Below are 21912 nucleotides of genomic sequence, written 5' to 3' on the forward strand. Positions count from 1 at the left end.
GTCTTAGGGGCAAAAGCCTGGTAGATCGAACAATTCATATGGTTGTGGGAAGCACCCAAGCAAAAAAGACACTGGTCAGGGCTGTCTTTATGGGAAATCTTCTTCCTACACTGACATTTTCCTTTTCTGGATGACATGAACCCAGCAGCACTAAATAAAAAGGAAAGATAAGGAGAAATCCCATTGGGGCTGTTATCTGAAATGCAGCTCAGTAACTAGCACACCAGAAGGGCATTCAGGCCAATAATCAACAATGGCATTCGGACTGATGGCAAAGGAGTTCTGAGTGCGTATGTCTGTACGTCACCTTTATAGCCTACAATTTGAGCGGGGAGCATACATATGACATGCAACACCTATAAAGTCCTAAAGGCTTTGGTATACTGCCCAGACACTGATCTATCCTTGGCAGATGATCCCTTATGAATACAGCAATAGTGATATGGAAGGACATCCTGCAGTAGAATCATGGCCCTGCCTAGCCTGATGGGACCATCTAGATGGCTCTTTTTAGAGCAAGAGATGAAATCTTGACTTTTGCCACCTTTGATGGGGTGGTATGTCTGGAAGCATCTATTTTACTTCTTGGATGGCTTGGCAAAGGGGAATTGTATAGCCTCTGTATATTACACTTCTGAACAATTTGTCCTGTGTGATGGCCACCCATTCAAGACAGTAGAAGGATAAATTACCCCAATCTGCATCCAGAGAAGAGCAGTTGGGTGACACTTCAGGGATGGTGGGGTTTGCCTGTTGGAAAAGGGTCCATGGAATGTCAGGTTTTCGAACTCCCCAGCCTCTGGGCCCACATTTATTAAAGGGGCCATCTTTGCCTCAGCCACTCCTGTCAGAGTTCAACTCAAAATGGCAATCTCTTAGATTTCCTAGACTTGAATGATTTTGAACCCTTCTGGTTCCCGCTGTGGGGGTTCATACTTCACTCTGATGACAGCATCTTGCCATCCTGTGCTTCACAGAAGAACTGAAAAAGGATGATCCATCACAAGGGGCATTTAAGAAGGTCACCTTAAGTTTGCCCACAAAACTGCATAGGCATAGCTAGGCTTGGTGTCTGATTGCAATGCATGCTCCACTGTCTACATTATGTACTAGCTGAACGAAGAGTTTGTTAATGATCATCATCATGCTTAAGTAAATTTCCAGCTGTTTCCCAGGATCTGAAGTCAGGGTCCTTCTCAGAGTGGTAGATGTTTGCTGCTCCAGATCCCTCTGAAAAGGATTCAGGTATATGGTATAGTTTAGGACTCCAAGTGCAAAAGTGTTTGAAACATGTGTACTTCCTTAATCTGTCCATAGCCATTGACTCCTTGTCAGGCAGGTGGACAGGCTGCATCCACAGTAAACTCATTTTTTGTTGTCGCTGCTACAATGATGGAATCAACCAGCAGAATCCTGACTTAATATTGTCTGTCCTTGAGGGGCCTGAAAATTTTATCTGGCTTCTGACAGACTGACTTTCAAGTGCTGGGCTCCTGTCATGATCTCCAACTGCCACATCAATTAGATTGTCTTCTGGAGATAGCACCCAAGAAATAAGAGGGTGCTGAACCATATTTATTTTTATTTTATATCTGATTACCGGGTTGGTCTGACTGGGCAATCAGGTGCCCATTTTTGACAGACCAGGGGAGAAAAGCTCCACATACATAATCATATGAATAAAAACAGAAAATGAGAATAAAAAACAAAAGATAATACAAGATACAAAAACTCTACATACATGATAAGAATACAAAAGTCGGAGGTCAGTACAAATTCATAGGGCAAACAAACAGTAGAGGAAACAGTATATCATGGCATAGTATGATAAATTACAACAGCATACAATATATGGAGTATACTTGAGTAAGAAAGCGCAGTAATACTGTATACAGTTATATACGTTCATTTAAAAATGCAGTTTGTTATGGTATTTTTCTTTCTTTGTGTTTGACCTTTGAGTAGTGCCAGAGGAAGATTTATCTGAATGTTGGTAGTAGGGCTAGCCATGGTCATTACAGATACATTGCCAGATGAGACTGAGGTGGGCTTTTAATTGGGTTTTAAAGGTGGGGACTGCTCTTTTGCAGTCTGATATCTGGTGGAAGAGAATTCCAAATTTTAGCAACTGCATAAGAGTAGAGGGATTTCACCAGCACTGTGCATACACTTTACTTCAAGAAGACCTTTTTTTGTGGATCTTAGTTGGCAAGCAGAATTGTGAAAGTTGAGTAAGCCTGAGAGATCAGGAATCTTGTTTGGGTGGTACAGCAAGTAAAGAGCTATGGTGAGTTGGTTATAGATTAGTAAGTTAAGGAGTTCTAGCCAACCTAGTTGTTTTAGTGAGTGACAGTGGTGGGAGCGGAAATTAGAGTTGGTTGTAAATCTAGCTATTTTATTAGAGCACATGGACAATTTGTGTAGGTCTGTTTTGTTAAGGTTTGTTAATACAGGGGATGTAGAGAGAAGGTGAGTTCTGATATAGTAATTTTGGTGAATATGGTTAAATAGTTCTGCAGCAGTATAGGGTTCCAAGTTTTGTATGGATTCTGGATATGGCTTGTGCTGTACTTTTGTCAAACTTTAGGTTTTGGTCAAGTTTTACAAGAAGTTTAGTTTGTGATACTGGGGAGATTAGGGTGTTACTGGCAGAATTGACAGAGGAAAAAGCAAAAGAATCAATAGTTTTGGTAGGGTAGAAAAGCATAAGTTGAGTCGTTCTGGGGTTAAGTATTAGCTGTGAGTTTTTTAACCAGTTTTCAATATTGGAGAAGGCTTCTTGGGTTTTAGTCTGGAGTGTTTGAAGTGTGGGGGCTGAGCAGATCAGTGAAGTATCATCTGCATACTGAACTATAGTAGCTTGCTGCGTAGCGGTATGGATGGTGTTTGTAAATATATTAAATAGTAGGGGTCCCAGAATGGATCCCTGTGGTACACCTATTGTTACTGGGGGAAGAGGGGGGTGAAGGAATTATGTCACTTAACTGCTTGTTGTCGGTTGTATAGGTAGTCTTGAAACCAAGGCAAGGCGGGGTTGTTTAGGTTGAGTTCAGCTAGGATAGTAAGTAATTTGCTGTGAGATACTGAATCGAATACTTTCGACAGATCAAGGAATGTGGCAGACACTAGGTTTCCTAGGTTCCTTTATTGATTGACAGTGTTGGTGAAGGATACGAGTGCTGTGGTGGTGCTATGGGATGAGCAAAAGCCATGCTGGGTGTTGGTGAGGATATTATTTGTAATTAAATGTTTCATCAACTGAGAATGGATACATTTTTTAGGATTTTTGATAGGGGGATAAGATTGCTATGGGGCGGTAGTTGGTAAGTTCGGTTGAGGCTCCACCTTTGTGCAAGGGAATTATATATGAGGTTTTCCAAAGGGCTGGAATTGTATGCTCATTGATAGACTGGTTGATAAGTATTGAGATGGGGTAGGCTACAGCACTAGCTGCAGTTCTGATGTACTCTGCAGGGAGTTTGTCAATTGCTAAGGTGGTGGATTTTAGTTTAGCGAGGTGCTTGTATATTGTGTTGGTAGGAACTGGTTTGAGAGTGAATGGGGGGTATGAGTTTGGGTTGCTGACTGGTTGTGGGAGAGTGCAGGTCTGATTGCTGTTAGTTAGGTTAAGGATGAAAGAGGTGAAATAGTTGTTAAACTGAGTAGCTATCTCTGTACTATTCTCCTTTGACATTGGGAGAGGGGTAGTGAGTTTGACAGCTGCCCAGAATTTTTGGGAGTTACTGGTATGTTTTACTTATAGCTCTATGTAGTGACTTTTCTTATCTTGCCTCATCTGTGTTTTTTTTTTTTTTTTTTTTTTTGCTTTATTATGTAGTTCAAGGAAGATCTGCCTGTAGTGATTGCTCTTGTTCTGACACCAAGTATGCCAAGCTTTATCCTTGAGTTTTAGCAGGGTTTTTTTTATGTTTTTAGAGAGCCATTGGGCTGGATTAGTTTTTATAAGAATTGTCCGTGGGGTGGGGGTGGGCATCTGATTTAATACGTTTAAAAAGGTGGAACTGAAGTAGTCCACCACCTTGCCTAGTCTAAGGGTTGCAGGGGAGCCCAGTTGCAATATCTTAGGGCATTAATGAAATGCTCAGGTATGAAATTTTTTTAATTACGGATTTCATGTAGGACAGTAGTTTTCATGGTTTTGAGGCTTTGCCTTAATATGAATGGGTTATTTGTAAGGATCCAGTCTAATATGGATTCCTTGTTTGTATTTTTGCCAATGCAGGTGGGTGTTTGGATAAGTTGAGTATAGGAATATAGGTTGATGTGATTAGAGAGGATAATTGTGTTAATGGATTTCTATTAACTACAGGTCTCAGAGAAATTCTTCATGTTGAGGGAGATCTGTGAGTCAGGATCCCCTCTATTACAAAAGTTTAAGGATTTTGCCAAATGTGGTGTCTTCTGGAGTGGACTGGTGGGAACCTTCCTGATCTTCCAAGTTAGTATCACTAGTGACCAACTCAAACTCAGGTGGTCAATATGCTCCTTTTACAAGTCCTCTTTCTCAGAACATGGGGGCGGGGGTGATATCAGACTTGTCAAAGGGCTCATTCTGCTGTGGAGCAGTAGCTTTGAGATCTGTCAGCCCTGACCCAAGGATACAAGGTGGGCTTAAGTTGCAAATAAGCAGGAATTATGGGGCAAAAAAAGAATCCAAAGATATCTGCACCTCATTTCTAAAGGGATAAAAGCTATCCTCATTAGTCAAAACAACGCTTCACCATCTGCTGTATCCAAAGTATCATCTCCCAACCTGGATTAATTCCTCCTGTAAGCAAAATAGGTGGTACCATAGGCAGACTCCCCGAAATGGAGAGGGTAGCCTGTTTTGAGGAGGGGATCAATACTAAAGACTCAAAAGGCAGTCATCTCTGACACCAGCAATGGAGTTGTATAAGAAAACCTGATCTGATGAAGGTGTTGAAGATGCAGCATCAATTCTTCAGGTCTGAGACAATACTGGCTCTGAAATCACTAGTCAGATGAGCCAGATAAGGCCCCTTGTATGCCAAAGCTTGGAACCATGGCTGACATCAAAAGGAAAGGTCTCAGGTCCAGGACAAGCTCTGAAGCCACAGTACCAAAACCTGCACCAGGGAAGGATCTAATACGGGAGATGCTCAGGTAGTCCCTACCACCTTCAGAACAGAAGGGGATGAGAGAACTTCCATCTTGATGTGTGTCTTCAGAAAGGTCCTCATGATGCAAGTCAAATCTTCTTCAGATGTGTTTTTATAAGACCAGAAGGAGCAAAGTGAAGAAACAGAGGGAGGACAAGATGGAATTATGTGCAACTCCCTTTCTGAAGAAGACCTACTTAAGTAGCCTTTTAAAAGACTTGTCTAGTTATAAGTATCTGCTCAGAGACCTGAGGAGAAGATTGAAGGAGACCATCTCTGTTAACACCACAGCCTGATCTACTCTGGAGACTTTCAAAGCTGAAGATGGCTCTGACTTATCAGGTCATCTTTTTCTCTAATATGAATCCATGGATCAGTGAGAACATTTGCTGGAGGGTTTCTTAGACCTTTCTAATTCTGTGCCTGGGGAAAATGTCCTTAATTATCACAAAGGCCTTACACATATGGTAGCCCTCACTCAAATGTTCTACTCTCAAGCACACAACACACAAATCGTGATTGTCTGGGAGTGGGATTTTGGGCCCACATTTTTTTTTAATTTTCTATTTGCCCCTATCTTTTTCCATAGCCGAGGCAAAAAGTACAACACAACAATTACAACACTTAACTGAAAGAACTCCACTAACTGGTCTAATAAGAAACAATTTAGATAAGAAATATAAACGTATAAAAGCTTTAAAAAAAACAAAATAAACAATGCCGACATACAGGCGGATGCCGAAGGGGGATAAAAGTGAGAAGGGAGAAAAGGGACTTATAAAAGGAGAATAATATTTGCCTAAGTAAACTCTATAAAGGTAATAAATAAAAATTAGCAAAATGTAATATTAATATTGTACAAATTTTGAGGAGGAGCTGAAGCAGAGTCAAAATCTGCCACAGTTTGCGATGATGGCAAACAAGATCTGAAGTAATTATATACATGGAGCATGGTGAGAAAATGTTCTGAAAGGGGGCTCAAGGCTAGAACATGATTTGCTGGGTCAGATGCAACATCTGGCAAAAGAAACAGGCAGACAGAGTAACAGGATTCCCTAGTCCCTAGACCTTTTTACCGTGATACCTCACTACACGGGCCATTTTGTGGCTTGAAGAAGCTTTAGTGGACAAGAAAGGGCTTTCTAATAATGATTTTAAGGTTTGTTTGGAATTATGGAACTCCTGCTGTGTAATAATTTTTTATATTTTGAAGGGGAATTTTTTTAATCAGGAAAGGGTGTAGCAATAGGGACCTGTTGTGCCCCAACCTATGCAAATACAGTGGTGTCCATTTGGGAACCGAAGTCCATTTATGCTAAATGCTGGAAATATTATGAGAGAGACCTGGACATTTGTATTTTCCGAGTAGGATATGATGTAGAAATTTCTTAATTATATTAACCAGAACACCAACTTCCTTAAATTTACCTATAATATTAATAGGGACAGGATGGACTATCTAGATGTAACTTTGCATAAGTTGGATGAAGTTCAGTGTTTTAGATCAAATATTCACCGCAAAGACACATTCTCCAATTCCTATCTACACTTCACTATTGCCCACCCTTGCTAAAAAAGGAGCACTGTAAAGGGACAATACATCAGGGCATCTAGGATTACTTTTTTAAACGAATGTAAAACCCTGTATAATATGTTTAAGGAGAAAAAATACCCTGGAAACATGATGGATGAGGTGATGAAATAAGTGATGAACAAAAGGATGGGTAAATATAAATGTATTTTAGGGGTTGAAGAAAATGAGAATAAGAACATGACCTTGGAGAAAAGTGCAGTAAACAATGATGAACTACAAATGAGCATATACCTTGTATTTTAACAATAATACTAGAAATATCCAAAAAGTGATTAGTAGTAATTGGAGAAAGTTTGCCATCTTCTCAGATTTAGAACCTTTCTTTAAGGAACCTCTTAGATTTGTTCTGAAGAAAGGAAAAAACATTAAGGAAATGTTAGAACACAATCTTAAAATGAGAAGAGGGCAGAAAAGACCTGGTACCTTTACAGGTTCATAGGTGTTTACTAGGCTAACGACCACAAGGGCCTTTTTCAGTCTAGCATCCATCCCAAATCTGACAAGTTCTGATACACTTGATAAGTGTAAGCATGAGCCTGGGAGATGAACCATTTACATATTACCTCTGTCCATTAGAGACATAGGTACCAAACCAGGGATGAATTTCCAGTTTCCCATACAATTGTCCACATTGCACTTGAAGTGGGTTAGGGAGGAACTCTGTTTCACATGGATGGGGAGCCTGTTCCATTAACGAGGTAGTCTCTGGGATACAAACCTGTCTCTCTAGCAGGTCCTATTTATATCACAGGCAAGGTTTAAGTCTTTAGAACGGGTGATTCTAGTGTTGTTTGTTTTGTGGATATGCAGGAGGTCCATCAGAGTGGGGTCTGACAATGACCTATATGCCAGGCATAGATCTCCCCTCAAAAGCCTGTAGGAGACAGAATACACAGATAGGGCCTTGAAGCAGTCTGCATAGGACATATTACTTACACCCTGCATTCTTTTTAGTGAGGAACCTCTGTGGACATTCCAGTTGCTGGATATGCCTGGTTTGGTACACACCAAAGGGGGCATTGTACAATGAAAAGTCTGATGAATGCCGAATACAGTGTAACAATGACGTCCTTGGACTTAGATGCCATACCTTTGTTTATAAGTTGCGCAACATAGAATGATTTCCTCACCATTGTAGACACGTGATGATCAAAGGCTAGATTACTATCTGTGTCCCTAAGTCCCCGACTACTTGGTCAGCTCTAAGGGGGTGTGTTGTCAATGTGATAAGTTACCAGGGATAGAGGACTTCCCAAAGGATACTATTATGTATTTCTTGGCATTTAGTTTTAGTCCATGGCTCTGACACTAGTTGTTTGCCTGTGTCAGCCCTTCCTGGAGAACATTTGTGTCAGTGTGAGATTCAATCACAGCTCCTAATTTGCAATCATCTGCAAATTTAGTCAGCCAGAGACCACCGACATTGGCCTTGACTTCTGAGAAGTAAATGCCAAAAATGAGCAGTTCAAGGACTGATCTCTGAGGGACTCTACTTGTGACTAGCCTCTTTGTAGAGGAGGACTCCCCAGTTCTAACTTCCTGGGTCCTGTCTGTGAGCCAGTTGGCTATCCACCGAGTGACATATGGGTTTGTACCAAACCTCTTCAGTTTGTCAACAATACCTGAGTGGGGTACTGTGTCAAATGCCTTGGCCAGGTCAAGGTAGGCAGTGTGAACGACTCCGCCCTCATCCATTCCTTTGGTGACCTTCTCGAAGAAATCCACCAGGTTGAGTAGGCATAATCTGCCGTTGACGAAACCAAACTGGGTCCAGCATCTGGAGGTTTACTATATCTCTGTTGATCATCTCCATGATAATTCTTTCCATGGCTTTACATATAAGACTAATGAGACTTATGGGTCTGTAGTTGCCAAGGTCTATAGATGGCCCACCTTTCTGCAGAGGGATGATTGTTGCCTTTCACCATTCATGAGGCACAAAGACTGTCTGGAGGCTACAGGTAAATAGTAATTCCAAAGGTCCTGATAGGTCACGCTTCATGCTATTAAGAAGGCATCCTGGGATATTGTCTGGGTCCACTGATGCAATGTTCTTTGTCTTATAGAGAGCATTAAGGGACTGCTTCCTAGTGATATAGTAAGGGGAGTTACATTTGATGATATTTCCTGAGGGAAGGTTGAGGGGGAGAGAGGAGTAAAGTTGAATTGATCAGCCAGGAGGTTTGCTACATCTTCTGGCTCAGTATAGGTGGCTCCATTTACAATGAGCTCTGCATACAACTGTGTATTGCCTTTGAGGTTGTGGACATAGCTAAAGAATGCTTTGTGGATGTCCTTGACCTGGGAGGCCAAATGTACCTCAAATTTGGCTTTGGTAGACTATTTGTCCTCTGAGTTATTTGTTTAGTTTTATGAGAGTGCTTTTATCCTGCTGGGTGCTGCATCTCCTTTTTTTTTTTTTTTTTTGCCATTATTTTCTTCTTCCTGTTATACAGCAGACTGATTTTTTTTTTTGAGTTAGTCCCGTACTTCTTCCTGGTAGGTACAGCTGCCTCGAAGCAGCTATTAACACGCTTGTACAGGGTTTCTGTGAACAGTTCTGCACAGGCAGAAGTGTTCTCAAGAAGTATGGGGGCTTGACAATTTGCCAGGTTCTCACTTAATAGCAGGAGGTTAGCCTTAGAAGAGTTTCTGAATATTCCAGGTTTAGCTGGGGGTCTAGGTTTTATTTTTATTTCAAAGGAGACCATTTTGTGGTCTGACCTTACCAGGGAAGGCATTACAGTAGGGGGTGTACAGCAGTCTCCCATATTAGTGAGAACCAGATCCAGTATGGTTGCTTCCCTGGTTGGTGTATTGACTATCTAGTCCAGGGAGTTTGTGTTTACCAAATCCAGGAATCTCTGTGCATGTATGTTTGGTGCTGTACAGGATTCCCAGTTAGAGGAGTAATTAAAGCCACACATGACTATGGTATTGAGTTAGATGGTTAGTGGCATGGGAAAAGCCCTGAGTCTTCCAGAACTACATCTTCATCCCACACTGATTCCTGGAAAGGGATTGTTGTGGGGCTGAGAAGCGGATCCCAACAGCAGACAAAGTCTTCCCATCTTTCTCACTCTGGACTAAGGCATCTCAAATGGTCTTGCCAAAAAGGGTGGAACCGTCATAAGGGGTATTTGGAAATGACATCCTGAAGGGCTCAAAAAATGCATAAAGCCAGAGCCAGGCATGACTCCTGATGGCAACACCTGTGCTGGCTGCCCTAGAGGCACCTTATGTAGCGTGTGACACGAGCCTCATAGAGCTGTTAGAAATAGAGGTTTACCTTCTTATCTTCTGCCGATATGAAATCTGAGGCAGACTCAGTGACCTCCTTGACCAGGTCCCACTGAAACCAGATGACATGTGCCATGTAGTTCAGCGCACATAAGGCAAACATGGCTGAAGTATAAGCCTGCTTCCCAAAACGGTCCAAGGCCTAAGACTCTCAATCCAGTGGATGGACCATACAGGTCTCCTGAGCAATCTCTTTCTTGGTGGCTGCCGCAACCACCATAGCATCAACCAGGGATCCCTTACACCAATGTTGTTTGTCCAAAGGGGTGCTGAGAATTTTACCAGGGCACTTGGGGATGGGGTCCACTGTGTTGGACTTGTTCCATGCCCGGGATGAATTCAAGTCCACAAGCGGATCGGTGGGAGAGGACACCCAGGAGGTAGAGGGTCCTGCACCAAATACCTCCAGGAACATAGACTCATCTGGGTTGGGTTTTTGGACAGACCACTCCCATGCTGGTGTAGGATTTCCATGATGTCCCTGAAGGAGACATTATCTGGGGGTGAATGCAGGGAACCCTCACCTTCCTCTAAGTCAGTGTCGTGTGCGAGGGACAGGGAGTCCAAGTGCCTCCGTTTACACGTATGTTTCTGAGGGAGCTCTTCAGGGAGGCTCTGGGAAGGACTCAAACTTCTGGCCATTCATGGGGAAAACACCCTGGGACTGAGAAGCAAAAGGCTGTCCCTGAGGGGGCAGGAGGCAGATTCAAAACCAGAAAGAGAGAGAGCCAGGATGGACTCTGAGGAGGATAACATCAATGGTCTTGAGGGATCAGAGAGTATCCTCTCCACCACATCAAAAGCAGAGGGAGAATGAATCCCTGAAGCTGGGAGGAGTACAGGATCCATAACTCTGAGTTAATGGGGGAGCCGCAGCCAAACTATCAAGTGCCGAGGCTCCAAGTTCCACTCCGAAAACATTTGAGCGGACATCATCCCCTCAGATCCAGTGCAGAGACTATGCCTCCGAGAGCCGGACAGCTCCGAACTGGTTGGAGCTGAGCTACTCATGGCAGTGGTCAGTGTCAAGGTACCTGGTACTGTTGGTGCCAACCCCTAGATGCCAAGAAGCCTCGGACCCAAGGACTCTAAGGCCAGGGGTCAGATCGGAGAAGGAGGAATGGGAAGAAAGGTAGACTGCATGCTCCCAGCCCTGGAGGGGGTAGAGGCAAGCAATACTCCCCATCTGGACCTGGGTCCGGATGAATTTCCACATTCTCCTGTCCGGCTCAGCTTTAGAAAGACTATGGGTGGACCAGATGGAAGAAGCTACAGATATGGGCCTGAAGAGGCACGAAGGGGAGGTCGATACAGGAGATTGGCCCCAGGAAACCTCCAGCAATGACAAACAAGGTGAGGGGAGCCCGGGCTGGGAATCGGGTGAGATTTAACTGGGGGCTCAGCCGAAGAAGCACGGTCGGAGGACCGTTTAATGGGCCTACCCCTGTGGCAGTGTTTCTCCCCATTCCCTGCCTTCTTGGCAGGAGGTTGAGTTCCAGAGAACCAGTGTGGAAGAAGATGATGTAGAGGCCTCAGTGGATGGTGGAGGAAGGAGGCCTTTCAAAATATGCTTGTTCCTCCTCTCGATCAATGTGCAGGGGTTGAAGCATGCGCAGATCGAACAGGAGGTGTCTAGGTGTGGCACTCCCAGACAAACACACAGAGTGTAGCCATCAGAAGGGGGAGTTTATGGCCACACACTGCATTTCCAGAAACCTGGCTTGGGGCTCTCAGCCATGGCAAATGGAACTTTTAGCACACACACACACACACACACACACACACACACACACACACACACACACACACACACACACAAAAAGGAAAGGATTAGAAGAGGGGATTTTTTTTTTTTTTTAAAAGAACCAACGCCTGAGCGCAACAGCGGGTAGGGTATAAAACTAGAAAAGTTAGACGGACAAATAGAGCGAAAAAGGAAACCCGAAAGAATATTTCACTTACCAGGAACTCGAACAGACCACGATGCTGACGGTACAAGTGGCAAAAGAGATCTGAGGGTAGGAGGGAGACGGAAGCATTATAGGTAGGGAAGGTGCTTGGATCTGATGCTGGAGAAATGCGGCAGAGTTGGATCTGTACTGGATCAGTGTCCCACAGGTTGAAGATCACATGAAAACAACAAGGTCAGATTCTTAGTTATCAGGTTAGATAGCAGCCTTCTCTCTGTACTTTTATAAACTCCACTATCATAAACTCCACTACAGAGATTGTGTCTAGCCTTTTGAGTCATAAAGGAACCAATAGTCTTTGACTTCCTATTTCTTCCTATAACAAATGGTACCTCAAATACCTGATTAAAGCAGCTAAACCTTCATCAGCAGATAAATACAACATATGTTAGTGTGATAGACTTGTATCGGAATGTATTCTTCACCTCTGCAGAGTAGAACCCTTGCCACCTTAAAGATAAACCTAGAGAATTGGATGGACAGAATCAAATACCCCCTCAGTCTATCTTCTCTTGCCTGCCTTGAGGATACTGCTAATTATGGGTTTTTGGCCAGACTTGTACTGGTCTGCAAACTGATTGCCTCCTAACTATGAGCATACAAGGAAACAAAATTATACCATAAGTATTTGTTACAACTTTTAAGCAGTGCATAGAACATGATGATTATGCTCTGATCATGAAAAAGACAAACCAATTAAGCATTTTTATAGAGTGAGACTCCTCTTTAACAATTAGGCACCTCTGCTTCACCTGTTAAGATGAGGTATTGTGCTACTCAGTTAAAACTGCCAGTACTGGACAGCAAATAACAGTGGCAGAATTCAAAACAGATTTCTTCCTGGCTGCTGCCTGTACCAGTAATCTGCCCTTGACTTTCCTTAACATAAGACAACATGCTACTCTGTCTGACACTGCTCGCTAAGTGCTTTACAGTTTTAGCAACTGGCAAAACATAGTCTCTCTCTCTCTTTTTTTTTTTTTTGTAATTTGTAGTACACACAACAAATGAAGCTCCATGCGCTACAAACAATTATGACTGGGTCTCAGATCATAACCAGCTTGTTATGTCTTCTCGCCTTGGATGCCAAGATTTACCTCTCCAAATGAAAGGATCTGAACTGATGCAACAGATGGTATTGCAAGCCCAGAAGAGCACAAAATATAACACCAGCCTGGGGGGTCCAAAACACTCTGTTACATTTGTGATCCTGATAAATGTCAAGTTTTAGGTCTGACCCCAGAAATAATGTAACAAAATTTAATGGCTGCATCAGGTCCTATTACAACAAGACTCGAAGACACCGACTCTCACGCCACAAGAAATGAAATTCCTAAGGTAACTAGTAATGATACAGGAAAACTAGCAGGGCTATCTAATTCATAACTGAAAGCCCACAGAAACACTTCAGATTATGAAGTGACCTTCAATTATGGGAAAAACCGTAAAGCACTTAGCGAGCTGTGTCAGAAAGACAGAGTAGCACGTTGTCATATGTTAAAGAAAGTCAAGGACAGATTACTGGTACAGGCAGAAATGAAGGGTACAAAGTTAAGGGAGCATTTCTTTGTAAGATTCCAAGAGGGTTATTTCTCTTTCCCATTTCTCTCTCCCGAGTATCAGATTGCCCTTGTAAATCTCTCAAAAAAGATCTTGAGGAACCCACTAGTTCGCCTGTCCAGATGTCTATCCTTCCCAAACCAGTGATGGTTTAGGACTAACTGTAAATGTCCTGAAGGGACAGCTAGAGATCTTAAGGGTCTTTAGCTATCCCCTTCAGACACTCTGCTAAAAGAAAAGAAAATGGGGATCACATATACTGCTGATGTCATGGCAAACAGTTGCTTCGTAATTAATGACTGCTACACTGAGATAAAGCTGGAACAATTGAAAGAAATATATGAAATAAAAAACAGTAAATCTTGTGGTAAAATAAAGACTATAAAGGAAAGGCTTATGATACCTCATACAGTGAATTTCCAGCACCAGTATGGACACCCCATTAATGTGTTCCCAGCAGAAAAGAAAGAAATGGAGACAAGAGACCTAGATGATACTGAATATAATCAAAACGGCATGGTGAAAAGAACTATCACACAATGTTATTGAAGATTGTGGTGTCCGTGATGTACACATACAAAACGAAATCAAAGATAGGAAAGGATTCACAGAAAATTACAGCTACCATACATCACAACACAAAACAGTCAGTGGTTACAGAAATACATTCACTGAATATTGTGTTTATTATACATTTTGATTAGCAATGCTGTTACATTTTATATATATATATATATATATATATATATATATATATATATATATATATATATATATATATATCAATATATAAAAAACATGCTGCAGTATGTAAAAGCACAGTACTGCCATACAGAAGAAAACTTAGAATGTTGGCAAGTAGTGCACATGCTCTGAGAATAACCCTAGAAAATGATAAACAGCAATTGTTTTTGTGGGAGGGAAAGCCCCATTCACCTCCCAACATACCCACTGCTAGTTATATATATGCTAACTCACAGACCGCACAATCCTTGGGGAAAGGGGTTGTTCCCCTTCCCAGGAACTGTCAATCTCATGTACATGCTGTTTTTGTCTCTTTATATCAACCAAGCAGAGATCTACATTCTCCTCATTCAAGCTACTGCACTAGACCCATATTATAAGGAACAGCAGTTTTTCTTTGACTGACAATGGTACCAATGAAAAAAAATCACAGTTCTCAAGTTGCTGTGTAGTTTGCCTTTTGGTTGTGCCTACATCATTGAAGTGCTACAGTGATCATTTTAATAGTAACTCACCTAAATAAAAGCAGTAAAAAAATATATACATACCACTTTGAGAGAAGCAAAGATTTTCCTGAGCCAGGACCTCCCGATACCAAAATGGGTGGATTAGGTGCAGGGGCAGCAACCAGATCATTCAGATGTTCATAATACTAGATAGAAAAAAATAAAGCAATTTACAGTGATGACTCTTTCTGGTGGCATTTGCCATATACAACTTTCCTAAACTGAAAGCACTCCCACATCCAACTCATCATTGTGCCTCTCCAGTGTCACATGACACACAACACTGCCTCATATATCAAAGGGCAGACACACCAACAACAGGACAGCTATAGTTTCATTCCTAAGCACCACCAGGTATGGCAGCAGTGTCTGGAGAATACTTTAAAGTAAAAGTACAAGAATAAAATTCAGACTTCACTTATAAGAAATGACTTAAAAATTAAATGTGAAACCTAACTAAATATCCCTTACACTCTAATACATGTAAAGTCTTGAAAAACTTAAGTGGAAACGTTAAAGCAAAGTAAGTTTAACGTCCAAGACCAGTAGTGAGGACATTTTAAGAAACCCCTGTTCTTAGCAGCACAGATATTCAGTAGTCATCATCATAAAAGCATGACAGCGAGGCACAGGAATGCCTAAGACTCTGAAGTGCAGTTCTGGCAAAAATCACATTCATCCTTGGTTTTCTAAAAGTAACTTTACTCAGTGAATCCTTCAAGGATGAGCCAGTGCTAGATTTAGTTACTGCAAATACTACAGATAAGTAACTGCCTTAATGGATAGCTTGACAGGAAACGGTTACCAGTGTGGAGACCCAAACTGCACAATATAGATTCTGCACTTCAGTAAGGCCAACTTTAAACAAATAAAGGGCTGCTGTGCATGTGTACATTTATGTATGTATGTGTGGTTGCTAGTAAGCCCAAAATATACTAGTCTGTTTTTTGCCACAGGATCAGCTCAGTGGCTTCCTCTCCTACACCAAAACGGAGCCATTCATTCCTCCCTCAGGGCAAGACCGCATCAGTCGATTCATTTTCCGGTGAAGGGCAAGAGACAAGTGCTAGGGAGTGGACCAGTCTGCAGATCCTGTGGAATCTCCTGTCCCCAACTCCCTAGTCCACCTGCAAGCTGTGTTATTTCTGCCTTGGGATGTGTATGTGCATTTCCTTGCATACAGAACCTGCCAATCAAGCAAGAACACTGTTGCAGTGCAGGCATGTTAGGCTCTTCATGCCACCCTCAACACACCTGAATTCTTGCAATTATCACTAATGCATTATGGGTGCACTTGCATCAGCTGCTTGCTCCCATCCTCCACCACCTAGTCTCCCAGAACCTGTGCTGCTAATCAAACACGTTGTCTGGGATGCAGTCATGACTTTATCCCACTACGCCACGAGGCCAGGAAAATATAGTGTAACATTTTAATCCATGAACTGCACAATGCTAGCATGTGCTTCTAGCACTTTTTTCCAACTGCACTGCAAAGATATCAGACAATCTGTTGAAGCTACTTAAATCATTAAAGCAGAGTTACCCTGCAAAAAGTGCAAATTTTTACCTGAAGAAACTGTCACCATGCTGAACATGGCATGGTGTAAGAGAATAATGATGGCTTGCACATATCTGGTATGGCAATGCTCAGATCTGCTCTGAGCTACAACAGAATGGCATTAAATATACTAAGGATATTGTTAATATGCTGGCAGATCGATTTAGTGCCAACTTCACCCCACCCATAAAGGGTCCTTCTCAATACCAAAAGATTGCCAAATTTCGGTAATCACGGCCACACAGGCGGAAACCGCAGTCTCCAAAGCTAAGAGTACAGCATCCATGGTACCAGATGACATCCTGGGCTGTGTACTACATGAACTACAAAATGAACTGGCACCTCACCTAAGTGTCATGTTTAATCATAGCCTCACCTCAGGCTGTGTGTCCACTGAGTGGCGCACAGCTACAGTTATCCCACTCCATACGGGGGGATCCACCTTGGATCCCGGGAACTACCATCCCATCAGTCTGACGAGCTTGATCTGCAAGGGTATGGAACGCATTATCATGGAACTTATAAACAAAGACATTGGCAACCTTCAAACACTGGACCCCACCCAGTTTGGGTTCGTGAAGGGACAATCTTGTCTCCTGAACCTGACTGACTTCTTCGAATCAGTCTCCAGAGCTGTGCACGACGGTAAGGCAGTCCACACAGCCTATCTTGACCTCGCCAAGGCCTTCAACACCATCCCCCACTCTGGAATCATAGATAAACTTACTAAGCTGGGCATAAATCCCTATGTCACTCGATGGGTTGCCAACTGGCTTACTGACAGAACCCAGACTGTAAAAGTGACAGGCTCCAAATCCAGCTCCAGACAAATTGAGTATCTCAGGGTTCAGTCCTGGGACTGCTCTTGTTTGGCATCTACGTCTCAGAAGTACAGGCCAACACTAAGGGAATCTTGCTAACCAAGTTCACAGATGACTGCAAACTGGGAGCCATTATTGAATCCCCAAATGATGTGGATATTCTACAAAAGGGCCTTACAGAAACAGATGCTTGGTCCCGAAGCCATGGGCACAAGCTTAATGCCAAGAAATGTATAGTTATCCCCTTTGGGAAAAACCATGTACCCATGAATTAGTGGGCAGTACACTAAACACCGAAAGTGTGACGAGAGACTTCGGGACACAGGTGGACAATGGTCTCACCTTCGATAACCACATCGCCACAAGAAATCCTTCTATGTGGCACACCTCATCACTATGGGCTTTTCATCCCGAAAAAAGGTCATTTTCACGCTGTACTCATCCCTCATTAGACCCATTACAGAGTACAATGCCCCGTTTGGTATGTACCTCACAAGACATCTGCAACAGCTGGAAAGGCCGCAAAAATACCTCACTAAAAGAATCACAGGCCTAAAGCAGATGCCCTATGCTGACCGTCTATATATATAAAAAAAAAAAAAAAAAAAAAAAATACTCCAGCTATACTCTGTGGCATATCATCTATTCAGAGGCAATCTCTGCTTAACATACAAGGCCATGTCAAACCCTGAGCTGTTGGACATGTTCCACTTAAAGAAATCCCAATCCCTCAGAGCCACATGCTCCAGGGATCTAAACCCTGTCATCACAATGAACAAAACATGCTGGAGGGATAGGTTCCTGACCCAGAGACTCCCCATACTCTGGAATAGACTGCCTATACATGTGAAGCAGAGCGCCTCACTGGCCCTCTTCAAAAGGAACCTTGACGATTTGATGGGAGATGAGAAATTCACCCTGGGGATCATGTCAGTCGCCCTGCTAGACAGGGGTCCAGGGAAGTAAATATTGTGGGAAGAATTATCCAGGGAATTGTTATGGCTAGGCTTGTATAGGCCCTAGGGCCAATAGCCTAGTACCAACCTATGAACCTATGAATTCAAGAGTTTTTGTTCATGAAGCTACTAAACATGAACAAACTTACTACTAGCGGTTGTGCAGGCAATATGGAAAATCACACTCACAGCTACAAGTGCTAAAGGAAAAAGTACAGTTTTGTACCTACCATAAATGTAGATGTTCGAGTGCTAATACAGCTGCAGTAATCACATATGGGTTCTCTGCCGTCAGGCGGTCCCTCGGTTGGCCGAATTCCAAAGTCTTGGTCCGGCGTCGGTTGTTGTCGCCTTCTTCCCTGACGTCAGTGCGACAGGGGTATATAAATCACAGCCGAAGCCATATTCTTCAGTCTTTCTTGCCCCAGATGTCAGGTGCCCCCAAAGGAAGGCAATAGATAAATTATATATATATATATATATATATATATATATATATATATATATATATATATATATATATGTAATATATACAAGCAATGCAGTGTTATCAAAAAAGAGTAGTTGCAAGAAAATATACCATAGGAGGATAACCCAAAATAGGTTGTATGAGGAGGTGTTAGCCACTGGTCCTGTACCTAGAGGGGAGGGAGGGAGGGAGGGAGGGAGGGAGGGAAACCTGTACTGCAGCTGTATTAGCACTCTAACATCTACATTTATGGTAGGTACAAAACTGTACTATGTTCATCGTGCATACAGCTGCAGTAATCACATATGGGTAGAATCCCAAAGCTACGCACAGGGTGGTAGGCACTAGGTAGAACTGGGATGAGCCAGAATGCCCTGCAACACAGTAGTAGCAAAGCCTGCTCTAGTTTTGGAATATAAAGGCAGGTGGTAGTGTTTTGTGAAGGTATGTACAGAACTCCAAGTGGCTGCCTCCAAGATATCTTTGGTAGGAACTCCTCTGAGGAAGGCTGTAGAAGTAGCTGTGGCACTGGTGGAGTGTGGTCTGATGCCTACAGGGACAGATTTCCCATGATAGGAGTAACAAAATCGTATGCAGTGGCCTATCCATTTAGAGATTGTCTGTTTGGTAACAGGCTTCCCTTGAGCTCCTACAGCATAAGACACAAAGAGCTGTTGTGATTTCCTGAAAGGCTTTGTTCTGTCCAAATAGTAACGTAGCTGTCTATGGATGTCTAAGGAATGTAGCAGCCTTTCCCCTTTGTTTTGAGGATTGGGGTAAAAGGTAGGTAAGTGTATGACTTGATTTAAAGCTACCCTGGATACCACTTTAGTCATAAATGACGGGTTGGTTCGAAGGGAAACCCTGTCCTGATGGAAGATAAGAAAGGGCTGCACAGCCATGAGGGCTGGAAGTTCTGAAACCCTACGAGCTGAGGTAATTGCCAGAAGGAAAGCTGTTTTCCAGGACAAGTATTGTAAATCTGTTGAGGCAGCTGGTTCAAAGGGAGGCAATGTTAATTTTTCTAGAATGTAATTAAGATCCCAGGCTGGCACTGGTTGTTTCCTTGGTGGTCTTATATTCTTAGCCCCTCTGAGGAATTGCCTTAAAAGTGGGTGAGAGAATAACGGTGGATCCGTGTTGAATTCTGCAGAAATGGCTGAGGCATGGATTTTTATGGAGGAAAATGAAAGTCCACTGTTCAGCAGCTCAGCTAGATACTGTAATACCTGAGGCAAATTCAGTTTTCTAGGATCCTGGCCTTTTTTCTCATTCCAAGAGCAAAACCGTTTCCATTTTGCTGAGTAAGTCTTCCGAGTAGATGGCCTCCTGGCCTTCAGAATGACATCCTGCACCTCTTTGGAGAGTAGGGTCTGTTGAGGTGTTAAGGAATTTTCCATGCAGCAAGATTGAGTGTTTTCAGCTGACTGTGAAGAGTTTTGTAGCTGTGCTGAGTCAGCGGTAGAGGCCAGGGAGGAGTATGTGTTAGGCTCCTTAGGAGTGGGTACCAGTGCTGTCTTGGCCAGTCTGGAGCAATCAGTATCATCTTCGGTCTGTCTGCTCTTGCTTTCAGGAGCACCTTGGGTAGAAGAGGCAGAGGTGGGAAAGCGTACACTGTCCATGCTGTCCAACTGAATGAAAGGGCATCCACCCTCCAGGCCTTTGGATGAAAAGTCCTTGAGCAAAACTTTTCCAGTTGATGGTTCCTGTGGGAGGCGAAGAGATCTATGTCTGGCCTTCCCCATGCTTGGATTATCTTTGTAAACACCTGTGGATGTAGTTTCCATTCATGTGGATCTGTCATATTTCTGCTTAGATTGTCTGCCAGAGTGTTTTCCAAACCTGGCAAGTACTGTGCTTGAAGTTCGATTTGCCATTCCAGAGCCAAGTTCCAAAGTGTCATGGCTAGTCTGCACAGGGGGTATGAATGTGTTCCTCCTTGTTTGCTTATGTACCACATTACTGTGGTGTTGTCTGTTCTTATCAATAATTGTCCTGGGCGCAGGAGGTCCTTGAATGCTGTAATTGCATTTATTACTGCTAGCATTTCTTTTTGATTGATGTGAAGGTGCTTTTCCTTTTGGGATCATTTGCCCTGAATGCACCTGCCTGTCATGTGCGCCCCCCCAGGCGTAACCTGAGGCATCTGTTGTGATGATTTGATTTGCTTGATGCTTGCAGAATGGGAGGCCTGTATTTGTTTGACATGCTTGGGCCCACCATAGAAATTCCTTTTGCAAACATGGAATTGTTGGTATTATTGTTTCCAAATTTTGGCTGTGTTGAGACCATAGGTTTTTTAGGTACCATTGAAGTTTTCTCATATGCAACTTTGCACATGGGATTAAAAGAATGCAAGATGCCATGAAGCCCAGAGCCTGCAGGATTTTCCTTGCAGTAAGCCTGGTACAATTTGCTAGTGTTTTGAAGTACTGTGTTAGTTGCCCTTGTTTTTCTGGCGTAAGATAGGCCATCTGGGTGTTTGTGTCCAAGTTGGCACCCAGGAAAGTTATTTTCTGAGATGGTGTTAGCCTGGATTTCTCTTTGTTGATTGTGTATCCCAGAGAATTCAGTAACCGTGTTGCATAAGCTAGATGTTCCAGAAGAGTGTGCTTGCTATCCGAGTGGATCAGGCAGTCGTCCAAATAAGGGTAAATTTGTATCCTTTGAAGTCTGCAGTAGGCAATTACTGATGCCAGGCATTTCGTGAATACTCTGGGTGCAGTAGGTAAGCCAAAGGGCAATGCAGAGAATTGATAGTGGATTGATCCTGCAAGAAATCTGAGGTCTTCTGCAGCTTTGTCTGATTGGGACATGCAGGTATGCCTCCTTGAGGTCCAATGTTACCAGCCAAAACTCCTTGCCCAGCATGGGAAGAAGTTGCTGTAATGTGAGCATCTTGAATTTTGGTACAAGTAGAAATGTATTTAGGATGGATAAGTCCAAAATGGGTCTCCAGTCGGTTCATTTTCTTGGTACCAGGAAAAGTCTGGAATAAAAACCTTGACCTTGTTCGTGAGTAGGAACCTCTTGAATGGCTTTCATGTTCATGAGTTTTGTAATTTGTATTTGTGCCTCTGCCCTTTGATTGTGTGGCAGGTTTGGCATGCCTCTCATTTTTGGAAGAGTGTGAAAATGAAATCTGTAGCCTCTGTTTATTATGTCCAGGATCCATTTGTCTGTTGTGATAATGTGCCAATTTCCTGAAAATAGTGCCAGCTTTCCTCCCAAGGGAGCTGCCAGCTGAGATTTGCTTGGCATGAAAAGGAGGAAGTCATTGGGTTTTCTTTCTG

At 42.8% G+C, this 21912-nt stretch overlaps 1 protein-coding gene across 1 annotated transcript in view; it reads right to left on the reverse strand.

Annotated features, from left to right (window-relative positions):
* The window catches only part of NPHP3 (nephrocystin 3), a gene marked incomplete at its 5' end in the record, with an annotated part of 1580737 nt that overhangs the window by 1138879 nt on the left and 419946 nt on the right, over positions 1-21912 (reverse strand). Inside the window, one exon of the mRNA XM_044060401.1 lies at positions 14858-14961. Coding sequence (XP_043916336.1) covers positions 14858-14961 — 104 coding nt within the window. The remainder of the gene's footprint in view (positions 1-14857; positions 14962-21912) is intronic.

Source organism: Protopterus annectens, chromosome 2.part0 (genome assembly GCF_019279795.1).
Source record: "Protopterus annectens isolate FY-2018-M chromosome 2.part0, PAN1.0, whole genome shotgun sequence".
Classification (NCBI taxonomy): Eukaryota; Metazoa; Chordata; order Ceratodontiformes; family Protopteridae; genus Protopterus; species Protopterus annectens.